Here is a 27,663-nt window from a genome sequence, read left to right as displayed (position 1 = left end):
AAAAAAAAAAAAAAAAGACCACTTGGAAAGTCTTTCAAAGAACAATGGACATGTTGTTTCCAAACAACAGCTAATGATAGCGAGAGAAGTAACGCTTCCTTTAGTGTCTGCTCTGTGCCAGGGCCTGGGAAGTCGCCTCCCCGGGCCTCAGTTTCCCCACCTGCAGGACAGGACTAGTGCACCTAACACAGCTCAGGCAGGCGAGTCAGTAATGACAACCTGGCCAGCCTGGCAGGTGGAAAGGGCTCAGTGGTTGCTTCCCTCCTTTTTGTCTTGCTTAAAACGCTGTCTTGGCTCGCAAAGAGTGTGGAGACCCTACAGGGATAGGGCCTGCCTTCCTGCAGCCTTGTCTCCGAGGGGACATGTCTCCAGGGCTGGGTTTCTTGGGGAATGTGTGCCCCACGGCCCCCAGACACCTGCCCTCTCCCCACACCCGAGCTTCTTGCTGAGTCCTCTGCCCTGGAGCCCTTCCCCTTAGGCACAGCCCTCCCTTCCATGTCACTGCCTCCTCCAGGAAGCCCTCCCTCCCGCCCCAGGGAGGCCCTGTTCCCCCTCTGTTCCAGCCCTGACCGCTTGAGGCTGGGAGCAGCTACATCAAGCTCCAGGCAAATTCCAGAAGGGTCTTCCCCTGTCCCACAGGGGGCTGCTGGGCAGAGGTGGATGTTCGGGACTGCGCCCTGCCTGAGGGGGCCCGCGTGTGGGGCGGGAGTGACGTCAGCCCCTCACAGCCTAGTAAATGTTTATGGGCAAGGGGGCCCGAGTTTGGGGCTCCCTGGAGCCCAGCGAGCAGCCACCCCCTCCTGTCCCACTCTGGGGGGCCTGGGCTGCAGGCGGGGGGCCTGGCAGGCTCCAACACTGGCGGCCGGCCCAGATGGGCTGGGTGGGCGGCGAGCACAGCCCCTAGTCTGAGCCACGGGCTCTCCTGAACGTAGCTGGTAAACTGAGGCTGGAAGGCAGGAGGGGGCTTGCTGGCTTTGAATTTCCCTCCTCCCCTCCCTGGCCTTGGTGTGCCCATCTGTGAAAGGAGCTGTGAGAGCTGGCCTGGGGGTTGGGCTTGCAGGAGGCAGAGGCCTGGGCAGACCTGGTTCTAGAAGCCGCAGTGGTACAGGGCCAAGGGCAACTGCTGTGGGGCCCTGGACAGGTCCCTTCCCTTCCAGCCCTCAGGCTGTCCCAGGCTGGGGATACGGGCTGTGCTGCCCTCTTTTGGAAACTTTCACCTCCTGGCTGTCTCGCACGGGATGGAGCGGAAGGAAAGGAGGTGAGAAGACAGACAGTGGCCTGCAGTGGCAGGAGGGACAGAATCGGACTCCTCCGTGGCCCCCACAAAACCGCCCACGCCCGGCTGAGCCAGATGGGCGGTGCCCCCTGCCGGCCACGGAGGGGACACAGCCGGTGGGTGCAGGAGCCAGCGGGCTCCAGAGCAGACAGGGCACCTGCGGGGGGTAGAATCCTCCTCCTTCACGGAATGTCTGGGGGCTTGTGGGGGATGTTACTCCCATGCCAGGTGGGAAAGCGGAGGCTCTGATGCTGGTGTCGCCCGAGGACACGGCGCAGGGAAGAGACCAAGTGCTGGGTGCGAACCCGGAGCCTTCCCTTCATCCAAAGCTGTGTCAGGGCTTGGGTGGGCTTCCAGCCCCACCCCCAGCCTGAGACAGGGGTCCCTGTCCCTCCTCAGGGAGCCTCAAGCCCAGGCTCAGGCAGGCAGCCCTGGACGTGACCCCGAGCCGGTGCCTGGGCCCACTTTGTGGTGGGTGGGTGGGGGCAAGGGCTGAGGAAGGACCTGGACTCGCTGCACAGGAGCGAGAAAAACAAAGGGGGGCCCGCCGGCAGCGCGGCCTCGCTCCAGGCTCTGTTCACGGTCACGTCTAGCCGCTCAACAACTGGCTGGGTGTCACTCTGGGTGGACGAGAGGCAAAGTGAGGCTGAAAGCGGGGTCTGGTGCTTGACCACGTCTAGGTGCCAGGGGCGGGCTCGAGAGGAGGGAGGGAAGGGCAGGACAGACACAGGTGAGGGGACAGGAGGGCTGCAGCTGTGCTCCCTTGGGTGGGGCCCGTGCTGCCCTGATTTCCGGCCTGTCGCCCTGGCATGTGGGCACGCGCCAGGCTCTCGCTGCCAGGATGCACAGAGCCAGTTCTGGAAAGAGCCCCGGGCAGCGCTGGCATTCCGGGGCTGCCTAAACCGCGGGCCTGACGGGCGCCAGGCACGGATCACAGCGGGTCCTGTCCCGCTCCGCCCTGGGACCACGCCGGATGGGGACGAGGCTCCTGGGCCGGCGTGTCCAGGGCTCTCCGCTCCAATGCCCAGGAACCTGGAGATGCCGCCGGGGCGTGTTTTCCACATGCTGTTGGCTTTGGGGGCAGGCCCAGAGAGGGGACGGTAGTGACCTGCAGAGGGACCGTGGCCGGAGCTGAGGGAGGGGCTGTGGGTGGTGGGGCGCAGTTTCCATCACTGGCGGCCACTTGCAGGCCCCTCCCTGCCCCGGGAACTGGCGCAGCGCTGTGACCAGGGTGCATCCCGCCTAAGCGCCCCTCCTGGGCTGTCTCTGGCCCCAGCCGGCCACACTCCCGGCTCGGCAGGGCCAGGCTGGTGCCCTTGGCCAGGCGGCAGGCAGGCGCGTGTGGGACCTTATCTTATCTCCCTTCCTCATTCCCTCCCTGATCCACCCTGAGCCCCCCACACCTCCCTAGCCGGCTGGCGTGTCCCTGCCTCCAAGTCCTCCGGGACACTCACACACGTATACACGCAGTTTATTTCTAGATACATCTGGACCCGCCGAGGCCCTGGCAGACGGCGGGCTCACACCTTGGGTTTCGCAAACAGCTCCCAGCCCTCCAGTTGGCCCATCTTGACCAGGGCGGCCACTGTGCCCATGTACACGCAGGCGGTGGCGCCGATCCCGTAGTTGTGAGCTGCGAGAGTGGGGACAGGATGTCAGGTGGGGAGGGGGGCTCCACACCCCGGCTGGCGGCCACCCTGGGAGCTGCACTGAGAACCCCAAGAGGACGTCCCCTTTACTTCAGGGAGTAAGTTACTCAATCCTCCAACAAATGCAGGACGGGCACTAGACTCTGGAAATGGGGAAACCGAGGCACAGAGGCCTGAGCCCTGGTCCCTGTGCAGCAGGAGGCCAGGCTGTGGGCTCCTCTCTCTGGCCACACACTGACCACCCCTGAGGTGAGAGGGACTCCGTACTGTCCTTGGCTCTGGGCTCGGGAAAGGTGGGTGCCAGGGCCCGGCCACACACCTGCCCGTGCTCTGTGAAGCAGCGACACAGAGCTGCCCCCACTTGCTCGGCTTTCCTGCCCTGGAGCCCTGGGGCCGAAGGAGGAAGGAGGCATGTCCCATCCACCAGGACACGCAGGGTCTCACACCCATTGCAGACAGGGCCGGGGCCCTTCCCAGCCAGAGCCAGGCTGCGTGTCAAGCCCAGACCTCAAACTGCCTCCAACCTGCAGCCAGTTCTGGGTGGGAGCCGGGCACGGCCGGGGCATCCCAAGGTCTTGATGCAGAGGCAGAGGGATGGGGCCTCCGCCCGGGCGCCCGCCCTCTCTGCCTGGCTGCAATCTGCGATGGAGTACTCGCGACACGCCAGGCCAGTGTGGGCGATAGGCGGGACTCCTCCTGCTGGCCCCCAGGCTCCGAGGGCACGAGTCTCAGTGGACCAGGGATGCAGGCAGCAGTGAGCAGGGAGCCTGCGCCCACGGGGAACTGCCCCCTGAGCCAGATGGGCTCCCCTGTGCCAAAGTGGCCCCAGCTCCCTCCAGGACTGCCCCCTCTGCTGGCTGCAGAGAAAGCCACTTGCTCCTGGGTGGGCCACCCAAGTCCCTCCCTGAGCCTCAGTTCCCGATCTGTAAAGTGGGGGTTGTGAGAGCAGCTCCCCTGAAAGGCCCTGCGTGCCGCCAGACAGACAGGGGTGCAACGACCAGCACCTCCTCTCTGTACCCCCAGGCAAGACCTGGGCGGAGACCTGACAAGGCATGACAGAGAGAAGTGGAGAGGGCAGTGGTGGGGAGGGGGACTGGATCATACAGAGTGCTTGGGACAGCGAGGCCATACTGACATCTGGGGGAAGAGAGCTCCAGGCAGAGGGAACAGCACGTGCAAAGGCCCTCAGGCAGGACGGTGCCTGGTGTGTTGGAGGCACAGTGAGGAGGCCCGTGTGGCTGGAGCAGAGTGACCAGGAGGGAGGGAGGGAGGAGCGGAGGGTGGGAAGGGGACGGGGCAGGTCGTGCAGGGCCTGGTGGGCTATGCTGAGTGCCAAAGGGAGCCCTGGTGCTAACGAGGGCAGCGTCCCATGCGCCCGGGCCCTGCTTGGCTCCTTGCTGGGATGGAACAGAGAGGGCGGAGGGCCAGTGGGAGGAGGCGGGGCTGGGGCGCCCACTCACTGCGCGCTCCCAGGGTCAGGCCTCCGGCACAGCCTCCGATGAAGTAGTTCAGGGGGTCGTCGGGCTTCTCGCGGACCTGGGCGCTGACGCAGGAGGTGAGGCCAAACATGGCTCCGATCATGGCTGTGGGGCAGAGGCGGAGTCAGGGGTCACTGCCAGAAGCCTCCAGTCTGGATAGAGATGGATGCCCCGCCCGAGCATCCTGCCCTCCGGGCCCTGCAGCTGGTCTCCTGGGACCACTCCCAGCCTGGCACGTGTCCCTGAAAAAGGAACATCTGACTCTCCCTGGTGGCTTAGACTGTGGACACTGGCCGGGAGCCATGGAACGTGCCCTGAGGGCCGGGATGGTGCCAGCAGAGCCCCCAGCTGGCCTGCCCCGCCGGCTCACCTGCAGTGAACGTGTACCGCCCGGCCTTGGCCACTCCCTCGAGGATGGTGTCCGTGGGCCAGAGCGAGAGGCTGTAGGCAGAGACCGCCAGGCCTGCGAGACAGAGGGGACAGAGGCTGCTCAGACCCTGAGCCGGCTGAGCCCTCGCGGGGCGCTCTCTCCCTGGTCGTCACACCCCCTTCGCCCAGAGCCCCCAGCTGCTGGGTGGCAGAGCTGGATGTCAAACGGGAGGGGGGGGCTCCTCCAAAGCCAGGGAAGCTCCTGACGTCCCCCCTCATCCCCAGCAGTCCCTGCCTTGCTTGGAGACACAGTTTCAGCTTGCCCGGTGCCCGCGCCTGCAGATCGCCTGCCAGGTCCCTGTCACCCGCGCTGGCCCTCAGGTGAAGGACTGTCCGTGACCTGGTGGTGCCACCCACAGGCCCTGGCACCCGGGGCCCAGCTCCCATCAAAGACTCCATTCTCCTGAGGGGCCCAGGGCCCCGTAGCCTAATCCCCCTTGGCAGAGGCGCTGCTTCCCTCCCTGGCTGTGCCCCAGGCTGGTGACGCCTCCTCCTGCCACTCCTGAGCCCCCTCTGTGCGGGCAGCTCAGCCCGGGCCCGTCCCGCACACCTGGCTGCTTGGCTGCCGCCCACACCCACTTGGCCACTCTGCCCAGCAGCCCTGCCCCTGACACTGGCTTCGTAGCATGAGGGACGTGGGCAGGGGCGGGGCCTGGGACCCAGTGCCAGATGGATGGTGAGGACGGAAATCCATCCTGGTCCACCGGGCCTGCTGTGCGCCGGGAGAGGCCGGGCAGGTCCTTGAGTGGCCTCCCCACTGCTTCCCCTGGCCCCCTGGCTTCACCAGCCCCCCAATAATGGATGGGCGGCCTAATGCTGGCCCAAGCTGGGGCTCCCTGCATCCTCCGGCTGACACGGTTCAGGGCAGACAAGCACCGTCCCTCTCCCTACAGACCCCAACTCGGCCCGGCTGTTGGCAGCGAGCTCCTGACGCCAGCCCATCCCAGACAGAACAGACTGCCATGGATAGGTGACAAGGGTAGCCCTTGTCCCTCCTCCTCCTTAGGGCCCCAGGAGACCTCAGAGAGGTCACCCAGCACAGCTAGCCTGGAAGCCAGGCGGGTCTGGCCAAAGCCCATGCTCTGCCCTAGTCCCCGAGCTTCACAAGATGTCCGGGACCTCCTGGGCGTGGCAGTGCCTCCCTCCCACCCCCGGCCCCAGCTCTGATCCAGCTCACACTGGCTCTGCCCAACAAGAGCTGCTGGCGGGACTTTTTACATCTGGCCGTGGGTTAATCTTCAGAGCAACACTGCGGAGTGCCAAGACTGCTCCCTCCCTGCACACTTGGGGAAACCAAGGCCCAGGGGTGTCAGGAAGAAAGTCGCTTTGCAGGTCTTTGTGGCAGCCCCATCCCTGCTCCAGTCCCCAGACCTGGCACTTGGCTCCATCCACCTTTCTGAGCGGGGATCCTAGGTCCCGGTGTGGGGTCAGACTCAGTGATAGCTCTGAATCCCGTCATGGAATGACCACTGGGGAAAAACTTATCGATCCCACCCCCATACACCAGCGATCCTGGCCGAGAATCCCCCAGCTCATGGACCACCCTGATACAGCAGTGACCCCACCCCCACGTCCCCTCCAAACCTTGAACTGGGAGCGGACGACTTGGGACCCTCTTATTACCCCATAGTGGCCAAGGACTCCCCCTCCCTGACTCTCCCCCCAGCAGCCATCCAAGACGGTAACCCCCCCACAACCCATCCCTTCAGGAGCCCCCCAACATCCTCCAAGAGGCCCCCCCGCTCCCCTACTGCCAGCTCCCTCTGAGCCTCCCACAGTGACCCTCCAGACACCATGTGCGTGCATTCATTCATTCATTCATTCAGTTACTGCCATTCACTCGTTCAGTTACTATGTACCCACAAAGTGCCTCACTGGTTCACTCATTCATTCATTCACAAAGTTACTGTTTGCCCACAAGGCGCCTCATTCATTCATTCACTCAGTTACCGTGTGCCCACAAGATGCCTCCTCCATTCATTCATTCATTCATTCACTCATTCATTCCCAGTTATTGCATGCCCGCAAGGTGGTGGGCTCTGCTGAGCACAGTCTTCCTGCTGTCCAGGGTCCCCACCTCAAGGAAGCCACACAAGAAGCCAGTTATCTCCCTCAGATGAGGAGGAGGAGAGGCCCGAATGAAGGGCGGTGGGGTGGCAAGCGGAGGACCCAGAAGCACGTTCAGGCCAAGTCCTGTTCGCTGAGTGGAGTCGACCAGTGGGAAATTCGTGGACTGTGAGCAACACAGGCACAAAGTGTCGCCCTGGAAGACCCCTGGGGCACACTGCAGAGCTCACAGAAGCCCCTGACCACCCCCAAATCTGGAGCCCTCTGAGACTCCCCAACATGGCACCTCTGTCAAAGGTTCCCACCCCAGCCCCTCCAAGAGCCTCCAGCCAGCTCCCCGGGGACCCCATCCTGAGACAAGCTCAGTCTTGGTGGCCTCCGGAGACCTCAGCCCGTGCCTGTGCTGTGTTCATGCATGAGTACACGCACACGGTCTCCCTCACAAACGCCAACAGTCACGGCTTTCTCAGTTTCAAAAGCCCCTAAACCAGCGGTCCCCAAGCTTTTTGGCACTATGGACCTGTTTCATGGAAGACAGTTGGCCCTGGGATTGGGGACCACAGCCCTAGACCATCCACCGTTCAAAACTGCCCTGGAGGCCCTGCGTGCACCTCAGGTGATTTCCTCTTGCTTTAACTGCCCCTGAAATAGGACCATGACCCCCTAAAAAGTTCTGCCAGCTATTCCCTAATGTCAATGTCTCCCTTTAAGAATCAGCCAGAATAACTTCCCCCTAGAGAAATGCCCCTCAACCCTGCGCAGCCCCCCGAGGCTCTAAAAGTGCTCCCCACAGACCTGTTGGACCCCAACACACACCTGAGACCTTCCCAACAACTCCCCATTCAAGCCGACTCCACATACACCCATTCCCTGGGACCCCCCCTTCAGCCCTTTCTCCTGGATACATTCCGTAAGGGACCCTGTGGGAACATTCTTTGCCCCAGAGACCTCTAGGGGCAGGTCAGCAGACTTGGATTTGCAGCCCAGCTTCAAATGACTCTGGGGCAGTGAATATACTTCTCCCGCCTTAAGTTCCCACCTCTGAGAAATGGAGATTTAAGAGTGGTCTGTGTACCCCAATCCAAATGCCTCCCAACGGAGACTCAACTTTTGCCAGACCCTGTTTCGGAAGCTGGGGAGATGGAAGCGACCCAAACCATCACATCTACTTCTCAGGGAGACTGAGAATTAAAGGAGACCATGTCTGTGAAATGCTCAGGCTGGAAAGGGCAAGAGTCTGGGGTCTCCCTTACAGGGGGATGCCAGGGTTGTGGGTCCCCTCATGACCCTACAAGGCCACCCTTATAGCACCCCTCTCGTGGCCCCAATAAAAGTGTCAGATGTCCCTGACCACTCGCACTTTGATCCTAGAAAGACCTCAATCTACCCCAAAACTTTCTCAGGCTTCTGTACCCCCTCAGGCGTCCCAATAATGACCAATGACCCCCTCAATCTCAAAGTTACCCCGTTGGCAAGTCTCATGACGTCTAGCTCCTTCAACTCCGCTAATGGCCCTGTCAGCTCCACAGCTTCCCCTGTCACCAGGGCTACAGTGCAGTGGCACGATCATAGCTCACTGCAGCCTCCAACTCCTGGGCTCAAGAGATCCTCCTGCCTCAGCCTCCCCAGCAGCTGAGACTACAGATGGGCGCCACCACGTCTGCCCAATTTTTTTATCTTTTGCAGAGATGGGGGGGTCTCACTATGTTGCCCAGGCTGGTCTCGAACTCCTGGCCTCAAGGAATCCTTCCCCCTCGGCCTCCCAAAGTGCCGGCTTCACCAATAATCCCTTCACGCCTCCATCCCAGATCCCAGCACCCAGGGGCCGCTCCTGACGAACCCAGTGACCAGCTCGTCACATGCAACCCGACCTCCCTGTGCCCCCCAACCCGCTGGACTCCCCCACAACACGTCTCACACAGGAGCCCCCCATGGCTGCCCGACACCCCGATGATGACCACGTGTCACCCCGCGAGATTCCCAGCCCCCCATGACCCACTCAGACAGCCCCCAGCGATCCTATGACCTCCCTGAGCCCTCCGCCCTCCACCCTCGGGGCCCGGCCGGCGCTCACCGGTGGCGCCGCCGATACTGGCGCTGGCGTAGACTTTGCGGTGGCAGTCGGTGCCGTCGGGGATGTCCCAGTACTGACGAAGGAGCCTCTGCGCCATGGTAGCTCACCGCTAGCCCGGGAACCGCACAGCGGACCCCACCAGCTCCACGCGCCCAAGGGCAGCTGCCGCTGGCTCTCGCGAGGCTTCCGGGGCGGCGCGCGCAGCCTCCCGGGCTGACGGGCCGGCAACAAGCGCGCAACTTTATTGAGCGCCGCGGATACGGACACGTGTTGTGCGCACGCGCCGGGGCGCGTTTGCCATAAGACAGCAGCACGTGTGCCACACCCCCAGGCCGACTCCCCGAGGGGGAATCTGAGGCGGACCGCGATTAGTGAAGACAGGTTTCGCTAGTCCCAGCTCAGGGGGTCCTAGGTTAGGGATGGTTTGACTACCGCAGGTGGGGCCTTATCGAGCAGCCAGACTGTGACAGGTGCTAGACCCACATGCAGGCCCAGGCTAGGGCGCGAAACAGGAGCCCCACTTGATAGGAGCGAGACGTTATTATGGGGCGGGGCATGGCGGGGACGGGGCCACTCCCAGCGCCATAATCTGTATGGGGCGTGGTCATGCCCTGTAGCTAGTCTTCAAACCAGAGTCTGAACCGCGTGTGACTATTTTGGGGCGTGGCCAGGTCCGGGGGCGGGGCTTATCAGGAACGTGACCAATCCCAGTGGTAGGATCTCAGCGGGACATGGCCTACGTCCAATCTGCGGCTTGTCCAAGCCCTGGGACGGCTGAAGTACGCATGCTCTTGGCTTGGGGGCATGGCCAGTACCGGAGGCATAACCTGAAAGAGATTTGACCAATCCGGAGCTGTACGAGTGTCTAAGGAGCGTGGCCGTGCCCGAGGCTGCCTGTGACAGGCAGCCGGTTCGGGGGCGTGGTCAGGCTTGTTGTTCTGTGGGATCCGGACCAATCATGGTGTTTGGTTTAAGGAGGGCGGGGCCTGTCTCGAAGGTGTGACCAATCTTATTTCCAGAGCCTGAGCTGGGCGAGCCACTGGAAGACATGGGGGCGTGGTCTGTCAAGACTTTGGCCAATCTTGGAGTCAGACCGGGCTCAGGGGCGGAGTTTCAAGATGTCGGAACCAGCGAGGGTGTTCGGGTTGGAGGAGAGCACGAGTCGGCCCTGGGGGCGGAGTCCAGCCGGCGAGGTCCTGAGGGGCGGGGCCCAGCCGGGGGCGGGGCCTGTGTTGGTTCCGGGTGGCCCGGGGGCGTGGCCGGGCCTGGACCACGTCTGGGGCCATGTCGGCGCCTCCCGCCCTGCAAATCCGGGAGGCGAACGCACATCTGGCGGCCGTGCACCGGCGCGCGGCGGAGCTGGAGGCGCGGCTGGACGTGGCGGAGCGCACGGTGCACGCACAGGCCGAGCGCCTGGCCCGCCATGACCAGCTGCTGCGCGCCGCGCTGGACGAGCTGGGCCGCGCCAAGGACCGGTGAGGCCCGGGGCCGGCCAGGCGGACTTCTCCGAGGAGGTGGGCGGAGGCAGAGCCGAGATTGGAAAGCGAGCAAGGGCAGGGGGAACCGTGTGCATCCATGCGGAAGTTGGTCTGCTGGTGGGATTGAAAAAAAAAATAGCAGAAAACTCTGATTAGTCATCAGTATGTAAAGTTGAGAGATGTGACACAAGTGTGGATCTCTAACTTCAAACGGCCCACTGTCCCACAGGCAGAATCAGCTGGTACTGAGTGGTGCAGGGACCACTACCTGTCGTATGCATTGGGAGCCACAGCAGGGGAGGATGGGATCATATCACCATTTTTGAAGAGTCCCTCTGGCAGCTGAGGATTGAAAGGGATGAGACAAGTACCCAGAGAGGAGGGAGGAGCTGGGCCCAGGCGGGAAATCATTAATTCAGAGCTAATAGGATGCATCCATTCATCTTTACGGAGCATCTACTTTGTGCCAGACACTGCCGGTATCGCAGCACATTGGTAAGACCTACACAGCCCTACCCACAGGGAGTTCACAGTCCAGTGGGAGACACACATCATGGGGTGGTTACAACATGGGTAGTGAAGGGCTTTGAGGGAGGGGCACACAGGGACCTGAGGGGTCCCAAAGGGAAGGCTTGCTGGAGGAGGAATAACAAATGGGAAAAGACGTTGGGGTAAAGGGAACCACAGGAAGAATGAGGGGGAGTGATGAGGGCTGTCTTGGCTCTGGCTGCTATAACAAAATACTATAAAATGGGTGGCTTAAACAATAGAGATTTATTTCCTACAGTTGTGGAGGCTGAAATCTGGGAGCAGGGTACCAGCATGGTCAGGTTATGCTGAGGGGCTCTCTTCATGGCTTGGGGGCTGCCACCTTCTCACTGTGTCCTCACACGGCAGAGCCAGCAAGTTCTTTGGTATCTCTTCTTATAAGGGCACTAATCCCATTGTGGCAGCCCCACCCTGATGACCTCATCTAACCTTAAGTACCTCCCAAAGGCCTCATCTCCAAATACCTTCCCACTGGGGGTTAGGGCTTCAACATGAATTTAGGGGAGATACAAACATTGAATCCAATAATGAGGGAAGATCCCGAGGCAGTGGCAAGGAGTATGGACTTTATCCCAGAGGTCACGGGGAGCCTCAGGAGAGTCAGGAGCTGGGAGGATCAGACCCCCTGATCCCCAGGACTGTAACAACCCCGTCTTGCCTTCTTGCCAGCGAGATTACCACTCTCCGGGAGCAGCTGCTGACCTCCGAGGCTACTGTCCACACCCTGCAGGCCGCTGTGCACCAGAGGGATGAACTCATCAGGCAGTTGCAGCCCCGGGCCGAGCTGCTGCAGGACATCTGTCACTGCCGGCTGCCCCTGGCCAGGCTGCTGGCTGCCCTGGCTGAGGCTGAGCGCCTGGGACCCCTGCCGTCCAATGACCCCAGCCACCCACTCCCCGGTGGGCCTGGTCCACCCCTTGCCAACAGCACTGGGGAGGAGGGGGACAGGGACCAGCTCCAGCCTGCAGTGTTTGGGACCACAGTGTGAGCCCAGAGCACAGATTCCAGAATGGAGACAGAAGGCCACTGCTGTGGGTGTCTTCAGGGGTCACCAGTGTTCTGGAGAGGACGCTGTGGCAGAGGCATAATCCTGTCTAAGCATCAAAACAAACTGAAAAGTCAAAGTTTTCAAACAGGCCCACAGGCCAAATGCAGATGTTTAACCCAGACAGAATTTTTTTTTTTTTTTTTTAAGTTCCAATCAATCATCCTTGTTGAAAAGCTGGCAATGCTTGTACAAAAATCTGGCTTTCTGGCAAGATGGGGCATGCTTGCTTGAATCTGAGTCTAGGGTACTCCTTGAGCCGGGGTGAGTTTCAACTGGTCCCTGGCTTCTCTTAGGTTATCTCTCTGGCCCCTGAAGCATCCGAGTTTGAGACACCACCCCCACCCCGCCCTGGCTCTGGTGGAGGCAGATGGTATCCACAATTTTTCAGTTGTTCTTGCCTTTTTCGTATTTCCCCTGAAGCAGCCCCGTCTCAGGGATGAAGCTTTTCCTTACGTCTGTATCCCCAGACTAGACTGGGGAGCCTCCAACCTCGTGCCATTTTACATTGGTTAGATAAAGACAGATTTTTAATCCTAGATCTCTTTCCCCTAACTCTGCCTTTCCCTCAGCCTTTAATCCAGAAGGAAGAGCAGGCAGGTGAGACAACCAGCCTGCCCAGGAGAACGCATGCACCCCTGATGGCGTTTCCTGATGGGTCCGTCCTGCCTCAGGGCCTTTGCACTGGCTGTTCCCTCTGCCTATTACAGAATGCTCTTCCCCCACATCCTCACGACTGTTCCTTGTCACCCAGGTTTTTGCTCAGATGTCATCTTCTCAGAGAGGCCCTCCTCCCTCCCCACCCCTGCCATCCACCCCATTTTATTTTCTTTACGGAACCTCTTACCATCTTACCGTCAGAGTGTAAGCTCTGTGAGGGCAGGGATTTTTGTCGGTCTTGTTCCCTGTTTGTCACCAGTGCCTGACACACTCGAGGAGCCCCTGCAGGAATAGGATGGGTCTGTGGGCCCTGAAGGGAACCAGGGGCCCCCAGCACATCTGACGAGGCTCCCCGCCCCCGGGCCTAGCTTTTGTAGCAAGCAGGTATCTCATTTTTATACAATCTAGAGAATCTATTTTTTTTTTTTTTTTAGAAAAGGTTTCACTTTGTTGGTGTTGCCCGGGCTAGAGTACCATGGCGTCAGCCTAGCTTACAGCAACCTCAAACTCCTGGGCTCAGGCAATCCTACTGCCTCGGCCTCCCGAGTAGCTGGGACTACAGGCATGCACCACCATGCCCAGCCAATTTTTTCTATATATATATTTTTAGTTGTCCAGATCATTTCTTCTATTTTTTAGTAGAGATAGGGTCTCGCTCTTGGTCAGGCTGGTCTCGAACTCCTGACCTTGAGCGATCCACCCGCCTTGGCCTCCCAGAGTGCTGGGATTACAGGTGTGAGCCACCACCGTGCCTGGCCGAGGATCTATTTTTTAACTCCTTTTTTCTACACTGTCGTTGGCCCTGGACATCAGGGAGCTTTGCTTGTTGTCAAACCAGGGAAAGAACCCTTGTGCCTTCCATGCCCCGCCTGGTGGGCAGTTGTTCCCCAGCCTCCTCACTCAGGGAATTGTCACGCCAGGAACTGGAACCGCCGAGGGGCAGAGCCCGTTGCAGCCCAGAAAGGTCAGTGGCCATCCCGGCCTTCAGGGTGGCGCTGCCTGCATGCCTGGCATCCAACAGTGACCCCTCAGTGCAGAAACAATGGCCCCATTTTCTCCTCTGGATGAGTAAGGGGGCACTGTTTGTACAAAGGGGTGGCAGGTTGGGGCCTGTCTGTGCCTGAAAATAAACCAGATGATTTCTTGGTCGTCTTCGTCCTTTCTTCCTGGCAGGGGGCTGGAGGGGTGGCTCTCTGTGTTGTTGGTGGTCCAGGCTGGGGCCCTGCTGGGCCTCAAAACACAAGGTATGGTCTAGGCTGTGGTCCCTAACCCCCAGGCTTCGGACCAGTACTGGTCCGTGGCCTGTTAGGAACCGGGCCGCACAGCAGGAGATGAACAGCGGTGGTGGAGGGAGCGAAGCTTCATCTGTATGCACTGCTGCTCCCCATCGCTCGCATCACTGCCTCAGCTCCGCCTCCTGTCACATCAGCAGTGGCATTAGATTGGTGGGGCATGGTGGCTCACGCCTGTAATCCTAGGACTCTGGGAGGCCGAGGTGGGAGGATCGCTTGAGCTCAGGAGTTTGAGACCAGCCTGAGCAAGAGCAATACCCTGTCTCTACTAAAAAGAGAAAAATTAGCTAAGTGTGGTGGTGCATGCCTATAGTCCCAGCTACTTAGGAGGCTGAGGCAGGAGGATTGCTTGAGCCCAGGAGTTTGAGGTTGCTGTGAGCTAGGCTGAGGCCACGGCACTCTAGCCCAGGTGACAGAGCAAGACTTTGTCTCAAAAAAAAAAAAAAAAAAAAAGATTCTCATAGGAGCGCGAACCCTACTGTAAACTGCGCTTGCGAGGGATCCAGGTTGCACACTCCTTATGAGAATCTAACGCCTAATGATCCGAGGTGGAGCTGAGGCGGTGATGCTAGCGCTGGGGAGCAGCTGCAAATACAGATATGGTTAGCAGAGAGGTTTGACTGCACAATAAATGTCATGTGCTTGAATCATCCCCAAACCATGCCCCCACCCCCCGCTGGTCTGTGGAAAAACCGTCTTCCATAAAACTGGACTCTGGTGTCACAAAGTTTGGAGACCGCTGGTCTGGGGAGCTCGTGCCAGACACTCTAAACACGCGATTGTGTCTTATCTTTGCAGCCTCCTCTGGACAAGGGCATTGGCCCACTTTACAGTTGTGCAAAGTGAGGCCCGGAGAAGTGAAGGGAAATGGCCCTCCAGGTCCGGAGGGCCTGGGCCACTTTCAACTTTGGGGGAGGTTCTTGTTGAAATTCTTAACTCTTTTAAAAGTGACGAGATGCCAAAACAGAGCTACAATAATGGGGTTATATTTTACATTTTTTCGATAGGAAAAAAAATGGATGCTTGTAACACTCATAAAAAAACACAATGAAGTATTTCTCTGCCTACTTGAATAATTCTGGACGGCAGTGAGCCATCAGAATTTTGGCAGTAAAACGTCACTGTGGTTTCTCATAAAACTGCCTGTGTTCCACCAGTCCTGGTCGGAGTCACGGCACTGGGCGGCTTGTAATCTACGGATTGTTTTCTGAACTACAAAGGCGACGTCCAACAACACGACTGTACTATGTCACGCCTGGCTTTGAAAAGCCGCTGGTGATCCCCAGGGGGGTCCCATGCAGGTGGCAGGTTCCCAAACAGGGCCCAGTTTTAAGTCCTGGGAAACCCGACCATCTCAGCTGGACGTTAAGTCCAAAGCCTCTATCAAAGGCCTTCTGTGAGGTGGCCTTTGTCCCTCACGATTTATGTCAGGGAGTCAGGGCGGCTCCTCTGCTTGGTGCCACAGCCTCTGGCTCACCCAACTGGTCACGAACGAGCCCCCCAAGCAATGCTTGAAGACCCACGACGACAAAAATACTGTGACTGGCTCCTAAAGCCTGCCAGGAACAGCCCTGTCGCTGTTAGCGCCAAAATTCCAGACTTGCCGTGCCTGGACTCAGTTCTCCAAGGTTCTGAGGACTTCCCACTGGACGTGGGCCTGGGCAGGCGGTCTTGGGGCCCCAGGACCTGGGCCACCTCGAGTCCTTTTCAATTCTGATCGCTCAGCAATTCTGTGGGCCCTGGCTTTGGCCGAGCTGACCCATGAAGCCCACAGAGGGGACAGGACCTGCCCTGGGTCACAGAGGAATCAGGCTCAGAGCCTCCCCCGAGGCCTTGTCTCCACCCAAGACACTTTAGTTCCCGCAGGGCTGTGGCCTGCCCCTCCTCCCTGCCTGCCTGGGCGTGGCTCTGTCCCAGGCCTGGACACTGTAGGGCTGGGAGTAAGCTCCACCCTGTCCCTCCCAGCCCTGCCGCCTGGCCCTGGCGCAGTGAGAGTTACAGCTGGGGCCCTCCCCGTCTCCAGAGCACTGTCCCTTAGCAACAGTCTCGGCAGGCAGGACGCACAACTAACACTGGGCATCCCAGCAGGCAGGAATACGGGACAGACGCAGGCCAGGTGAGCGAGGGGCCGACCCCAAGGTGGGCCTGGCCGGCTGAGCAGGAGTCTTACCTCGACCTCTCCCCCAGCAGCTGCCCGAGCCCCAACCCAGCATGGATACTGTGGACGCCACCATGGAGCAGCTCCGGGCACAGTGCCTGTCCCGAGGGGCCACGGGCATTCAGGGCCTGGCCAGGTGAGCTGTCCCCTTGCACCACCCCAACCCCAGCCCCCGCGGTCATCGTCCAACCACGTCTCCGGTCCTCCAGTTTCTTCCGCCGCCTGGACCGGGATGGGAACAGACGCCTGGACGCAGGGGAGCTCCGGCGGGGCCTGGCTGAGCTGGGGCTGGCGCTGGCTGAGGCGGAGGCGGAGGGCGTGTGCAGGCGCTGGGACCGCGACGGCAGCGGGACGCTGGACCTGGAGGAGTTCCTGCGGGCGCTGCGGGTGAGGCCCCACCACGGCCCAGTCGTGTCCTGTGGGTGTGGGGTGTCCAAAGATGTGACACAGAGGGACCCATCCCTGAGAGCTGCTGCTAGGCGCCTACTCAGGGGTGACAGTCCCAGCGCTCTGCATGTGCTGTCTGGAGGGTGGGGGGCGGGTGGGGAGACCTGCCACCCTCCATCCCCAGTCACCACCTCCCCCCAGCCCCCCATGTCCCAGGCCCGGGAGGCGGTCATTGCAGCTGCGTTCGCCAAGCTGGACCGCAGCGGGGATGGCGTGGTGACGGTGGACGACCTCCGGGGGGTGTACAGTGGCCGCGGCCACCCCAAGGTGCGGAGTGGGGAGTGGACAGAGGAGGAGGTGCTCCGCCGCTTCCTGGACAACTTCGACTCCTCCGAGAAGGACGGGCAGGTGGGTGGCCCCGTGGGCCCCACCTCCACCCTAGGCAGCCCACCCTGGCCTCGGGTTCCCCCTAAAACCTACTGCATCCCCAGGTCACGCTGGCAGAATTTCAGGACTACTACAGCGGTGTGAGCGCCTCCGTGGACACGGATGAAGAGTTCGTTGCCATGGTGACCAGTGCCTGGCGGCTGTGAGCAGCACACGGCTGGGCTGTGCCACCCTGGCATACACCCCCTCCCCCACACCTGAGCCAGGACCCTCCTCATCTGGGCTTTGAGCTGAGCAGAGCCCCGTGACAGGGCTGGGGGGGAAAACTGAGGCTGCAGAAGCGGCTCGAACAGGGTCACTGGCTCAGGACCCCAGGGAGAAAGGCTCTCCCGGCCCACACTCTGCTGACCCAAGGCCTCGCAGCCCTGCAGATGCCCCCGGTGATGTGCCCCCACCCCTCCCTGTGGGTCCCTAGGCTGGGAGGGTGTGTGCAGAGGGGGCCAGCCTTGGGAGGCAGAGTGTGGACACCTGCCCAGGTGTGGAGCACGAAGCAGGGGCCAGGCCCTCCGGCCTCCTGAGGCCCCTAGGGCGTGCGGGAGGCCAGGGTTTTAGTTAAAAGTTTAATGTAGTTCCCAAATACATTTCATATGACAATCTTACATAAATGTTCCAAAACACATGGGCGTTATCTGGTCTTTCTTGTCACTAGTTGGCTAAGGCTTAAAGCAGAGAAGTGTAACCGGGCCTCTTGGGAGGGCCTCTGGTGTCCTCCCAGGCTCAGGCTCGCTGGGGGCTGGGCAGTGCTGGCCAGTGCAGCCACCCGGCCGAGGGCGAGGGCTCCAGCCAACCCGAGGTGTGGGCAGCACAGTTGCAGGACTGGCCTTCTTTTCATCCTCGAGGGTGGAGCTGGGCAGTCCCCTTTTAAGTCCCCAGTAGGCCCTGTGCACGGGGACCTCCTCCACAGCCTCCCTGGGAAGGAGGTGGGGGGCTGGCTCTTGGCCACGCTCTGGAGTTGAGGTGGGCATGGGCACCATTCCTGTGTGTGCTGCGTGCGTGGAGGACAGATGGCCTGTTGTCTGAGGCCAGCCCCTGCCCTCTCCGCCAAGGCCTGCCTAGGTTCCTCCTCTGCCTCTCACAGATGTCCCTGGCCCCGGAGAGTCTTGGGGACAGTGATGTCTGAGGCTGGGGAGGGAATGGCCAACACCAGGAAGCAGGTTTGCGCCTGGGTGCCTGATGATAGGTGAACCACATGATGTGGACGCAGAGGAGGGTGGGGGGACCCTGCCAGGTCTAGGGACCTTTTTCCAGTCAGGGGGTGCCCAAGCCCTCGGCACCCCATGACGCAGTCTGGCGGAACCTGGGCAGGAAACAAGTGGGGGTCTGTCCCCCCAGCAGCCTGACCCCTCACCTCAGAGGCTAGGACCACCGAGGGAACAGGGAGCTCGACGGAGCTGCGCCTGCTCAATGCTCCTGAGCATGTTATTGTAAGAAACCAAAAACAAAGCCTTTGAAAATAAAAAGAAAAAAAGATCTGTAAAATATAAACCCCCAACCAGAGCACGGGAAACGGGAAGTGAAGATAGCAGTTGACAGAACGTCCGTCTGGCCCAGTGTTTACGCTTCCGAGAGCGGCCCCGTGCTGGGCTGCCCGGGAGGGTGGGAGCCCCAGGTGGGGCAGGACCTGCAGCGGGGTGGGGCATGGGCAGCGGCGAGGCCAGAGGCTCTGGCGGAACCCAGAGGCTCGCGACACGAGGGATGAAGGAACGAGGTCTCCAGTCCCAGTGAGAAGCCGTGACAAGCCTTAATGTGCCATTTCAATTCAAAGGAGGGGAGGGAAAAAATGTTCTTTTGTTTTGCTCATCAATATGATGAGGTCTCGTGTCCCAAACCACATTCAGGCAGTTCCCAGGTCTGCTTTCCGACAGGACGTGCGGATCCGGACTGTGGCCGACCCAGCAGGGAGTGGCTCCCGACCCCTAGGCGCTGCCTGTGGGGAGGGGTGGGCGGCCGACAGCTGGACGAAGCAGCAGCCCGAGGTGCGCCGGCCCGGCCGCTATGTGCTCCCGGCCGTCTGCCCGTCTCCTTCGTCGCCAGCACCTGCGGGAAGCAGTGGCCTTACCCTCGGCTCCCCTGGACGGAGCCGCAGTTAGTGGGGACCAAACCAGTTCCCTTAAGTCCCCCAGGGCAGGGATCACCTGCCTCACCTGCTCCAGTCGCCCCTGAGGGAGCCAGAACATCGTCATCGTCACTGTCGTCCTCCTCGTTGGACGGGGCTGCCCCAGGCTCAGGGGCCGGCACCTTGGCCTCCTGTTCCTGCTCCACGCGGCTGCGCAGGGCCAGGATGCGGTGGTGCAGGGCTGCGTACAGCTGGCCTGTGTCCTTGGAGCTGGCCTGGGGGAGGCAGGGGGCTGTGAGGCCCCCGGGACCCCAGTCCTCTTCCCTCCGGCCTGTGACGGGAGCGCAAGTGCCAGGTCCCAAGGCTCAGAGGTGTCCATGAGGCCTCAAGGGGAAGACCAAAGGCTTGGGCCTGCTGCCCCCCTCGGAAGGATGCCACCAACCCCCAGGTGGCTGGGACGATCCCAGGGGGCTGGGGGTCAGGCACAGCAGTGCTGGCCTGTGGCCCAGAGGTCAGGGCTGGTGGACATGACTGTCATCCCTCCACAGGACACAGGAGATTGCCCACGTTTGCCCTGAACACCTCACCACATCTCAGCCAAGCCCCCACGGCTTCTCACGGTGGTGTGGATCTGAGCTCCCAGGGGCTGGCACTGGAGAGGGGCCCACAGCAAGTGGGAGGAACCCAGCCTTGTGTCCCCGGCAGCAACCGAGGCCTGTTCCCTGTTCCCCGCACCCCTGCCCTGCCCGCAGTGGGCTGAAGCCCCCCAGCTCCAAGGCGAGCCTGGGCTGTAAGCCTTCCCCAGCGCTGCGCTCCTCGACCAGCTTCCCCCAGAGGCTCAGAGCCTGTGCCTGCGCTGCTGCCTGCATGGCGCTGGGGGTCTCGCTAGGGGAAGCCACCGTGGACTCTCTTCCACCAACCCAGCCCACTTGCTCTGGGGACAGGCCCTCCGGCTCTCCCCAGCCCTACCCCGCCTTGCTTGCTGAGGGCTGGACCAGGAGGCCCCCCCCCACCTCTACACCCAGAGCAGTGCCCCCAGAGCTGCCCATGGCGCCCCCTGTGCCAAGGAGCCTCTGTGCAGCTGGTGGGACGCAGGATGCGGCCTCCCTTCCTGGCAGCTCACAGGGGCGCTGCCCTCCTCCTGGAGCTGTGCTGGGCCACTCTGTCCCCCTAGGGGCCAGTGGCTGTGCAGGGGCGTCCTGGGGCGGCTCACCGAGATCAGGAAGACCTTCACGCCCTGGTCCTCGGTGTCCATGGCTGTGATGCGGATGCCCTTCTCGCTGGCCTTGTCGATCTGCATCTGAGCCCACAGCTTGGTGTTGAGGATCAGCCGCAGGCTCCCCTGGGTCCGCATCACTGCAACCGGAGAGCCCGTGAGCTACAGCCCCGGCCCCGCCCACCTCCCGAACAGCGGCTCCGAGAACATCACCGGGCACAAGCCCATGACCCTGCCGCCTTGGGGCCAGCCCTGGCACCACCCTGCTCCCTGGGGCGGGCTGCATCTCCCCCAGCCCTAACACCCTGAAGGTCACGGTGGGGCAGTGGCCACAAAGGCTGGTAATGCAGACCAGTGGCTACACCCAGGCCGTGGAGGGTTTGTTTGGTCCACACAGGTGGCACCAGAACAGGGGTGTCCTCGGGGAAGGGGTTAGATGGGAGCACGAGGTGGCCACCAGAGGCGGGGGCTGCATACTAGTGATGTGTGTGTTCTGCGTGTGACATTTGCCACAACAGCAGTCAATGCCCTCCTGACTATCCCCATGCCAGGTGGACGCCAGCGCCCGTTCTCTGGTTTCATTGAAAGTGAGGAAGGATAAGGCCGCTGCTCAGAGCTTCCTTCGAGAGGGAGCCAGGAGACCAAGGGCAGCAGCTCACGGTGGGGCGGTGGGGGGGGGACAGGACAGCCCTGTTTCTCTGGCGTGTGTGACGCCCACCCCCCTTTCCCGTCAGCTGCCTGCGCCCACTGGAACAGGCCTGGAGAGGGCTGGAAGCTCTTCCACGAGACTGCTCTGCCGGGAGGGCACAGCTGCCACAGCCCGATGACCCAGGGGCTCAGGGTACTACACACTCCCCATTCCCACATATTTGAATGTTTCCAGGAGAAAGAAGGAAAGCAAAGCGAGAGGAAGTTCTAGGGGAAGAAAAGAGCAGTGCCCGGCCTGGAGGGACCGTCCTTGTCTGTCCCCACTTAGGGAGTGTCTCTGAGTCAAGGTGGGTGAAAACTGCTCTTCGAGGGGGCCACGCAGCTACTGCTGGGCCTGAAATCCATGTTTCTGCAAAGGCCGAGAGACGCTTTGGGGAAGACAAAAAGATGGACACGCACATCACGGAAGCAGATACGCACACATGATGTTCTCCACGTGTTTGCGCACGCACACACTCATTTTGTAGTGAGTCTGTTTCTGGGAATAAGGTTCATGTACAAAGACAGCCCCAGTAGCGACTATGACAGCGAAAAAATCAGGAACAGCCTGAATGTCTGTTGGTAGGGAAAAGTCCATTACTGTGAACAGAATACCAATGTTGATGCTTTTGAAAAACAATCGTTATTTTGAAGAGAAAATAACGACCGGGGAAGATGCTCACAAAATAGCAAATGAAAAGAGTGGGATAAAAATGTATCCTATTTCCTTAAAAAAGGACCACGAACAGGAGGAACGGACCGCTGAAATATTATCAGCAGAGATTTGGATCCTCATAAAGAGATCACGGTTCATGTTCGAGTTCTTCTCTTTCCTTTCTTACATAAAACCACCACTTTTACTGTCAGAAAAATCAGTTTAAAAATTTCTGAAGACTTTCATGCACTTTGACACCGAGTGAATCACGGAGGGGCAGCTGGGCCCGTGGGTGAAGGCTGGGCTGGGTGCCGAAGGGCGTGTGCGGGGCCGTGTCGGGGGCTCTCCCGTGGGGACGGCTTCCCTGCTCCTTGGCCCCGACGAGCACCAGGTGGGCTGTCCCCCTTGGTTCCCTTTGGCTGTCCCCAACCCCTTCCAGGAGCCCTCGGCAGCTCACCTAGTCGGGACTGTAGCGTCCCGTCGTCGGCTGACGCCATGTCGTTGAGTCTGAGCAGCCCCCGACCTCGCTCCACCCACGACTGTGAGGTCTTGTCGAAGACGAACAGCTTACACTGGATCTGGAACACACGGGGTGAGCAGCGTGAGCAGGGCCCTGGCTGGGCGTCCTGCTGAGGGCGGACCCCCGAGAGCAGAGTCTCCGTCTAACCCACACCTCACCTTCAACCTGCAAGGACCGCCAGGGTCAGCAAACTATGGCCTGGGGGCCACATCTGGCCCTTGGCCAGTTTTGTGTCCTGCCCTCGAGCTACACCAGGTCTTACATTTTAAAAGGGGTATTTGGAAAAAGAAGAAAAGAATCATTAAGGAAACGCATGTCAGAACCGCAGTGGCAGTGAGAGGCCACTCTGCTCTGCAGCCCTGTGGAGAGACAGAGGCCCTATTCACTGCTGGTGGGAATGGAAAACGGGGCAGCCGCGGGCAAGACAGTCTGGCGGGTCCTCAGAAAGTTAAATGTGGAGTCACCACGTGGCCCGGAAACTCTACTCCGAGGGATCCACCCCAGAGAAAGGGAACATGTGTTCACACAGAAACATGTACACAAACGTTCACAGCAGCATGATTCGTAATAGGCAAAAAGTAGAAATACGCCAAATATCACCTGATGAAAGGATAAACAAACGGTCCATCCTTACGATGAAACTTTGTTCCTTCATAAAAGAGGACGAGGCTCTGACACGAATGAACCCTGAGAACCTTATACGAGTGAGAGAGGCCAGACACAGAAGGACACAGTGCGTGATGCCACTCACATGAAATGTCCTGGACAGGCAGATCCACAGAGGCAGGAAGTGAGTGGATCAGTGGTTGTCAGGGGCTGGGGGAGGCGGATGGGGTTTCTTTTTGGGGGACAAAAACGTGCAAAAACGTGCACTATACTCACTAGAGTGTAGTGACGGCTGTACAAGTCTACGAATATACTTAAAACCCACTGAACTGCACGATTTAAAAGGATGAATTATACAGTATGTGCAGTACACCTCAACAAAGCTGCTTTGTATATATTAAGAAAAGAAAACCAGGTGACAGAGACCATATGTAGTGCTTCACAGAAAGTGCAGACCCCTCTAAGTCAGTCTCTCTCAACACGACTACATTTAGCAACAGTGGAGAGTGGGAAAGAGCAGCACTATTAAAATTCCACGGCGCTCTGCACGGTTTATAGACGTGATGTGTCTACACGTGTCCAGGGAAAGGAAGCAGGCGGACGCTGCCCACCAGACCCACCAGCTCGCGAGGTGTGGCCTCAGGAGGAGCAGGAGGGAGACAGGGATGGGAGGGTGGGGTGGAAGCTCTGGCTGCATCTCACTTTTCCCTACTGAGATAGCACAGGGTGACAAAATAGTTATGGTTGCTAACTCTGGGTGACAAGAGGAAGGTGTGTATCCTGAAAGTCCTTGTCATCTCCTGAACCATCAAGGGTGTGTCAAGATGGATCCTCCTGCTCTAAAACCAAAACAAGAAGCCCCCTGGCCCGGGCTAAGCTCTCTAGGAGAACCCCCAACCAGGCTCCAGGCTGCAGCCGGCGGCCCTCACAGGGGAGGCCCTGCCCTTGGGGTGCGACCCCCAAGGTCAGAGAGGACCAGGCAGGGCCCAGGTCTGCGGCCCCCTCACCTGTAACACGTTGCTCTCCGCCTCCTCCCCGGTGATGACTTCCACTTTTTCCAACAAACACTTCCGTGCTGTGGCCTTGGTGTAGGCAGCTGCCGACTCGGCCAGGGACTCTGAAATGTTATTAGCTAAACAAGACTGACTATTTATTTGGTGAGGGAAAAGCAAGTAGCTCGCAGGAGACTGAGAGGGTGGTTCTGGCTTCAAGGACACAGGCTACCCCTGGAAAGCCAGACCTGGTGGCTGGAGTGGACCCTGGACACAGGCCAAGGCATTCAGACTCAGGATCTGCAGGGAGACTGCCCGGGAGCTGTCAGGCGTGGCCCCAGATCCCCACTTCCCATGCAGCAGAGGACAGGATGGGGACACACTCTCCTGTGCCTGTGCCTGTGCCTTGCCACCCTCCCTGTTGCTGTGCAGACTCGGGTCCTCACGTTCCTGAACACGAACACCTGTCTCTGCTCCCTGCAGTGCAGAGCCCTGAAGGCCACGGCCACTGCTTTTGGACCATTCCGTAGCTGGTTCACACGTGGTCGTTACTGCAGGGAGAGTCGGTCCCCTCATCCCTCCCGGAGGGGGCGTGGATGGAACAGTGTCCCCTTGTGTCCCTCATCACCCCCACACCACGGGGCAGCAGGACTGGAACATACCTTTCTCGGGGGTGGCCTCCTGGGAAGAGGACTCAGACCCAGACTCGGCAGCCACGTTTTCTCTGTTGGCATCTGGACTGACTTCATTTAATTTTGGGGGGCTCTGCAGGGAGACAAAGACACGTGGGGAGGAGGGCGTGTTTGTGTGGTCCTGGCAGACAAACTGCTGCAGAACGGATAGCCTGAGCTGGGACAGCAGCTCTGGGCACTTCCATGCCCATCCCCGATGCCATGAGCCCCCCCTCCAGCATCACGCGGGGCAGGTCCCACAGGCCTCTCCTGCACGCTCCCAGACTGCCTCGGAGGACCTGAGTGTGGCCTTGCAGGTGTCTTCAGGAGGTGGGTGCCACCAGCCGATGGGCACCCTGGGCCGCGCTGGGCACCTTATCTGCACGGCAGTGAAGTGTCTTTGACTATTTCATTGTAGTAGAAAAGGGGCAGTACTGACACCAGAGAAGAGAAGCTGGAGGCTCATTAATTTAGTATAAAGCAAGGCAAAGATGGAAGCAGTTAGGTGGGCCCACACAATCAGTCAAAGAAAAAGGAACAAAGTTAAGGAAGTAGGCAAGCTATTCTAGAACCCTCTCCCAGGCTGGCTGGGCTCTCTGGGAATGGACACAGCCCTTTCATGCACCCACGGCCCTGGCTGTGGTGGGTGGTCACAGGAGCAGGGAGGCCGCAGCCCTGTCTGTTGGCATAGCTGGCCTGTCCCCTGCTGGGCCGCAGCCTCACAGTCTGGGTGAGGCTGGCCTCTCCTGGCTCCAGATGGGCCCGGGCTGGTCCAGCAGCAGGTGATTAAAGACTTCTGTCTGGGCCAGGCGCGGTGGCTCACACCTGTAATCCTAGCACTCTGGGAGGCCGAGGCGGGCGGATCGTTTGAGCTCAGGAGTTCGAAACCAGCCTGAGCACAAGCGAGACCCCATCTCTACTAAAAACAGAAGGAAATTATTCGGACAACTAAAAATATATAGAAAAAATTAGCCAGGCATGGTGGCGCATGCCTGTAGTCCCAGCTACTCAGGAGGCTGAGGCAGAAGGATTGCTTGAGCCCAGGAGTTTGAGGTTGCTGTGAGCTAGGCTGACGTCACGGCACTCACTCTAGCCTGGGCAAAAGAGTGAGACACTGTCTCAAAAAAAAAAAAAAAAAAAAAAGATTTCTGTCAGACGGCTGCAGTCCCAGCGGGCCCGGTGGGGAGGAGCGCGATCCCTGACCCCCAGCATGGCCCTGACCATGGCTCAGGGGAAGCAAACCCATCCTGGGATGCAGCCAGCTCCAGGGCTGCCAGAGCCAGCAGCCTGGCCCGTGTCTTCCAGCAGAGTTTGAACCGGGTCTTTCTTCTTTTACTTGCAACCGAGAGCATCCCAACTCCGCAGGAAACAACGTGGCAGCCCCGCTCCCCATGTCCCCTCGACCTGGAGCTATTGGTCTCCAGGAACAGTCCCAGCGTGGCCACTCACCAAGACTCGCTCACTCATGTTCTGGCCAAATACGAACTTGTTGCTGGAGGCATCAGTGCTATTGGTCGAGTTCTCTAAACTGAAGAGAAGCCATGTAGTGAGTGTGGGGCGTGGGGTGGGGGTGTGGCCTGGCAAACGCACATGCACAAACACGTACACCAGCACAGAGGGCACAGCCTGGGCGCCTCCCTCGCTGTGCATGCCAGAGACAGGGTCCACAGGCATCTGCGCCTCACTGTGCCAGATGAAAATAGGGACCCACAGCTTGTCTTGATGGAGAGTCCCAATGGCACGAGGGAAGCCCACGTTCTACCCGCTCTGCTGGCCTGACTCCCAGGCAGGACGCATTTTCTCCTAAAACACCTGGAGGGGTGGTCGGGCTGTGGGTGAGCACCGCCAGTCAAGGACGAGGTGGGGTCTTCACCCTATGTGCCCACACCGAAGGTGAGGGGTCCCAGGGGTGTTGGAACCTTATAGCTGATGGGAGGTAACTGAGCCGCCACTGGCCCACTCAGGTCTGCTCTGGGCACAAGGTCTGTACGACAGAGGTCAGAAGGCCAGGCTGTGTCCTCCACATGCCCCTGGACAACCCTACAGAACTCTGGTCCCACCTCAGGTGTCTGCTGAATCCCAGGGCCAAGCCCACCCTCCTGGCCTGTCCATAGCTGTGCCCAGGATGACCCGACCCCGACAGCATCTGCTTCCCCTGCTCTTGGTGGCTCCTGGTCAGAAGCCAGGTGCCAAGGCTCCCGGGCCTGAGGACCGAGGGCCCCTCTGTGGCTGGGGCCCTGCCTGGACACCTGCCCCACCATGGCGAGGCGGCCACCAGGCCTGAGACACACACCTGGAGCTGATATACTGAAGGAAATAATTTGTTGCAGTTGGCGTTTCTGAACTGGGGTGTCCGGCATTCTCCATGTCAGCTTCGTCAGTGTTCTCATTTATTAGCTGGGAGCAGAGAAAGCACTTAGTACTCGGAGAGTGGCAGGGCCTGGGACGCTACAGCTTGGTCTGCCAGACACGAGCCCCTTCGTGTGTTCTCCCCCACCCCCTCCACACTCATACACACACGTCTGTGTGTGCGCCGAGTGCGTACTGGGGGTGGAGCCGCAGTCATCGCCACCAATTCTTGCTTTTAGCAGTTAACAACAAAGAGTACGCAGAGCAGCAGGGAGCTTTTTCTACCTTGCAGTAAAAAACTACCCTCGAGCTGGCATCTTGCTGGCGTTTTTGTCGATGCCTCTGCACCGAGAACACAGAACGCCTACAAAGGGGTTTATTATAAACACAATAAAAGCATCATTTTCCGAGGGCTTCTTTTATGCCAACTGCCGTGCCAAGTCTGTTAAATACATTATCTAACTGAATCTTCCTGGAACCCTGTGCGGTGGATGTTACAGGACCCGTTGTACAAGCAGGGAAGCAGAGGCTCCGGGCTGAGAACCTGCGGCTCAGACGTGTCTTTGATGGGGAAGCTGGATTTGACTGTGAGACTCTGAAGCCCACGCAGGCCCTTTGGACCTGTCAGATGCTGACCATGCCCCAATGTCAAAGCAGCTGTCCCCCCAAGATCAAGGCGCAGACTCAACAAGGCCTGAGGTCCTATGGCCAAGCCCTTCTCCGCCTCTCGCCCTCTCTTGAGGGAATAGTCCCTGAGGGACTCATTGGGTTGAAAACCGTGGCAACACTGACACTATTTTCCGTGTCTCTCAGGGGTTCGTGCATCGGTGGACAGTGAGTAACAGAGGAAGAAGCAGAAAACACGACCCTGCGCTTCCTACACGCCAGGGAGCTGCCTCCTCATCTCGGGCTCCTCCCCCTG

General features: G+C 59.8%; 4 protein-coding genes across 13 annotated transcripts in view; 2 read left to right on the top strand and 2 right to left on the bottom strand.

The window, feature by feature from the left end:
• Nucleotides 1–2,737: 2,737 nt before the first annotated feature.
• On the bottom strand, nucleotides 2,738–9,135 carry NDUFA11 (NADH dehydrogenase (ubiquinone) 1 alpha subcomplex, 11, 14.7kDa). Its single transcript, XM_012646179.1, has 4 exons — nucleotides 8,974–9,135; nucleotides 4,774–4,866; nucleotides 4,386–4,508; nucleotides 2,738–2,909 (listed from the first exon to the last, which is right to left on the bottom strand). The coding sequence occupies exons 1-4, from the start codon at nucleotides 9,068–9,070 to the stop codon at nucleotides 2,797–2,799; spliced, it is 426 nt and encodes a 141-aa protein (XP_012501633.1). The 5' UTR covers nucleotides 9,071–9,135; the 3' UTR covers nucleotides 2,738–2,796.
• A 1,122-nt stretch (nucleotides 9,136–10,257) lies between these two features.
• Nucleotides 10,258–12,076, top strand: VMAC (vimentin-type intermediate filament associated coiled-coil protein). The gene is made up of 2 exons (XM_012646200.1): nucleotides 10,258–10,448; nucleotides 11,670–12,076. The coding sequence occupies exons 1-2, from the start codon at nucleotides 10,258–10,260 to the stop codon at nucleotides 11,986–11,988; spliced, it is 510 nt and encodes a 169-aa protein (XP_012501654.1). The 3' UTR covers nucleotides 11,989–12,076.
• Nucleotides 12,077–15,995: 3,919 nt separating this feature from the next.
• CAPS (calcyphosine) lies at nucleotides 15,996–17,180 on the top strand. Of its 2 annotated transcripts, none has more exons than XM_012646183.1 (5): nucleotides 15,996–16,113; nucleotides 16,188–16,291; nucleotides 16,365–16,542; nucleotides 16,744–16,950; nucleotides 17,034–17,180. In XM_012646183.1, exons 2-5 carry the CDS (start codon nucleotides 16,209–16,211, stop codon nucleotides 17,133–17,135), a joined length of 570 nt encoding a protein of 189 aa, XP_012501637.1. In that variant the 5' UTR covers nucleotides 15,996–16,113; nucleotides 16,188–16,208; the 3' UTR covers nucleotides 17,136–17,180. The 2 variants fall into 2 exon arrangements, with proteins under 2 accessions (XP_012501637.1, XP_012501638.1); XM_012646184.1 differs by having other exon boundaries at nucleotides 16,003–16,117; nucleotides 16,185–16,291.
• Nucleotides 17,181–18,705: 1,525 nt separating this feature from the next.
• The window catches only part of RANBP3 (RAN binding protein 3), a 55,443-nt gene continuing 46,485 nt past the window's right edge, over nucleotides 18,706–27,663 (bottom strand). For 6 of the 9 annotated variants that reach the window (XM_012646268.1, XM_012646263.1, XM_012646265.1 and 3 more), the window contains 8 exons: nucleotides 26,686–26,789; nucleotides 25,842–25,920; nucleotides 24,384–24,486; nucleotides 23,737–23,861; nucleotides 22,061–22,181; nucleotides 20,259–20,401; nucleotides 19,134–19,320; nucleotides 18,706–19,026 (listed from right to left, as the gene is read on the bottom strand). In XM_012646268.1, the coding sequence (XP_012501722.1) occupies nucleotides 18,983–19,026; nucleotides 19,134–19,320; nucleotides 20,259–20,401; nucleotides 22,061–22,181; nucleotides 23,737–23,861; nucleotides 24,384–24,486; nucleotides 25,842–25,920; nucleotides 26,686–26,789 (906 nt within the window). In that variant the 3' untranslated portion in view covers nucleotides 18,706–18,982. The remainder of the gene's footprint in view (nucleotides 19,027–19,133; nucleotides 19,321–20,258; nucleotides 20,402–22,060; nucleotides 22,182–23,736; nucleotides 23,862–24,383; nucleotides 24,487–25,841; nucleotides 25,921–26,685; nucleotides 26,790–27,663) is intronic. The other 3 variants (XM_012646269.1, XM_012646264.1, XM_012646266.1) reach the window with 1 other exon arrangement.

Source organism: Propithecus coquereli, unplaced genomic scaffold (genome assembly GCF_000956105.1).
Source record: "Propithecus coquereli isolate 6110/MARCELLA unplaced genomic scaffold, Pcoq_1.0 Scaffold241, whole genome shotgun sequence".
Taxonomy (NCBI): domain Eukaryota; kingdom Metazoa; phylum Chordata; class Mammalia; order Primates; family Indriidae; genus Propithecus; species Propithecus coquereli.
Note: the sequence above shows the minus strand (reverse complement) of the source record. Positions and strands in the feature narration are given on the sequence as shown.

Coding starts and splice junctions, on each gene's coding strand:
- NDUFA11 (XM_012646179.1), bottom strand. CDS start 9,070: ATGGCGCAGAGGCTCCTTCGTCAGTACTGGGACATCCCCGACGGCACC. Junction 4,867..8,973: donor CAGTATCGGCGGCGCCACCG/GTGAGCGCCGGC, acceptor TCTGTCTCGCAG/GCCTGGCGGTCTCTGCCTAC. Junction 2,910..4,385: donor CCTGACCCTGGGAGCGCGCA/GTGAGTGGGCGC, acceptor CCACTCTCGCAG/CTCACAACTACGGGATCGGC.
- VMAC (XM_012646200.1), top strand. CDS start 10,258: ATGTCGGCGCCTCCCGCCCTGCAAATCCGGGAGGCGAACGCACATCTG. Junction 10,449..11,669: donor CTGGGCCGCGCCAAGGACCG/GTGAGGCCCGGG, acceptor CCTTCTTGCCAG/CGAGATTACCACTCTCCGGG.
- CAPS (XM_012646183.1), top strand. CDS start 16,209: ATGGATACTGTGGACGCCACCATGGAGCAGCTCCGGGCACAGTGCCTG. Junction 16,292..16,364: donor GGCATTCAGGGCCTGGCCAG/GTGAGCTGTCCC, acceptor CCGGTCCTCCAG/TTTCTTCCGCCGCCTGGACC. Junction 16,951..17,033: donor CCTCCGAGAAGGACGGGCAG/GTGGGTGGCCCC, acceptor CTGCATCCCCAG/GTCACGCTGGCAGAATTTCA.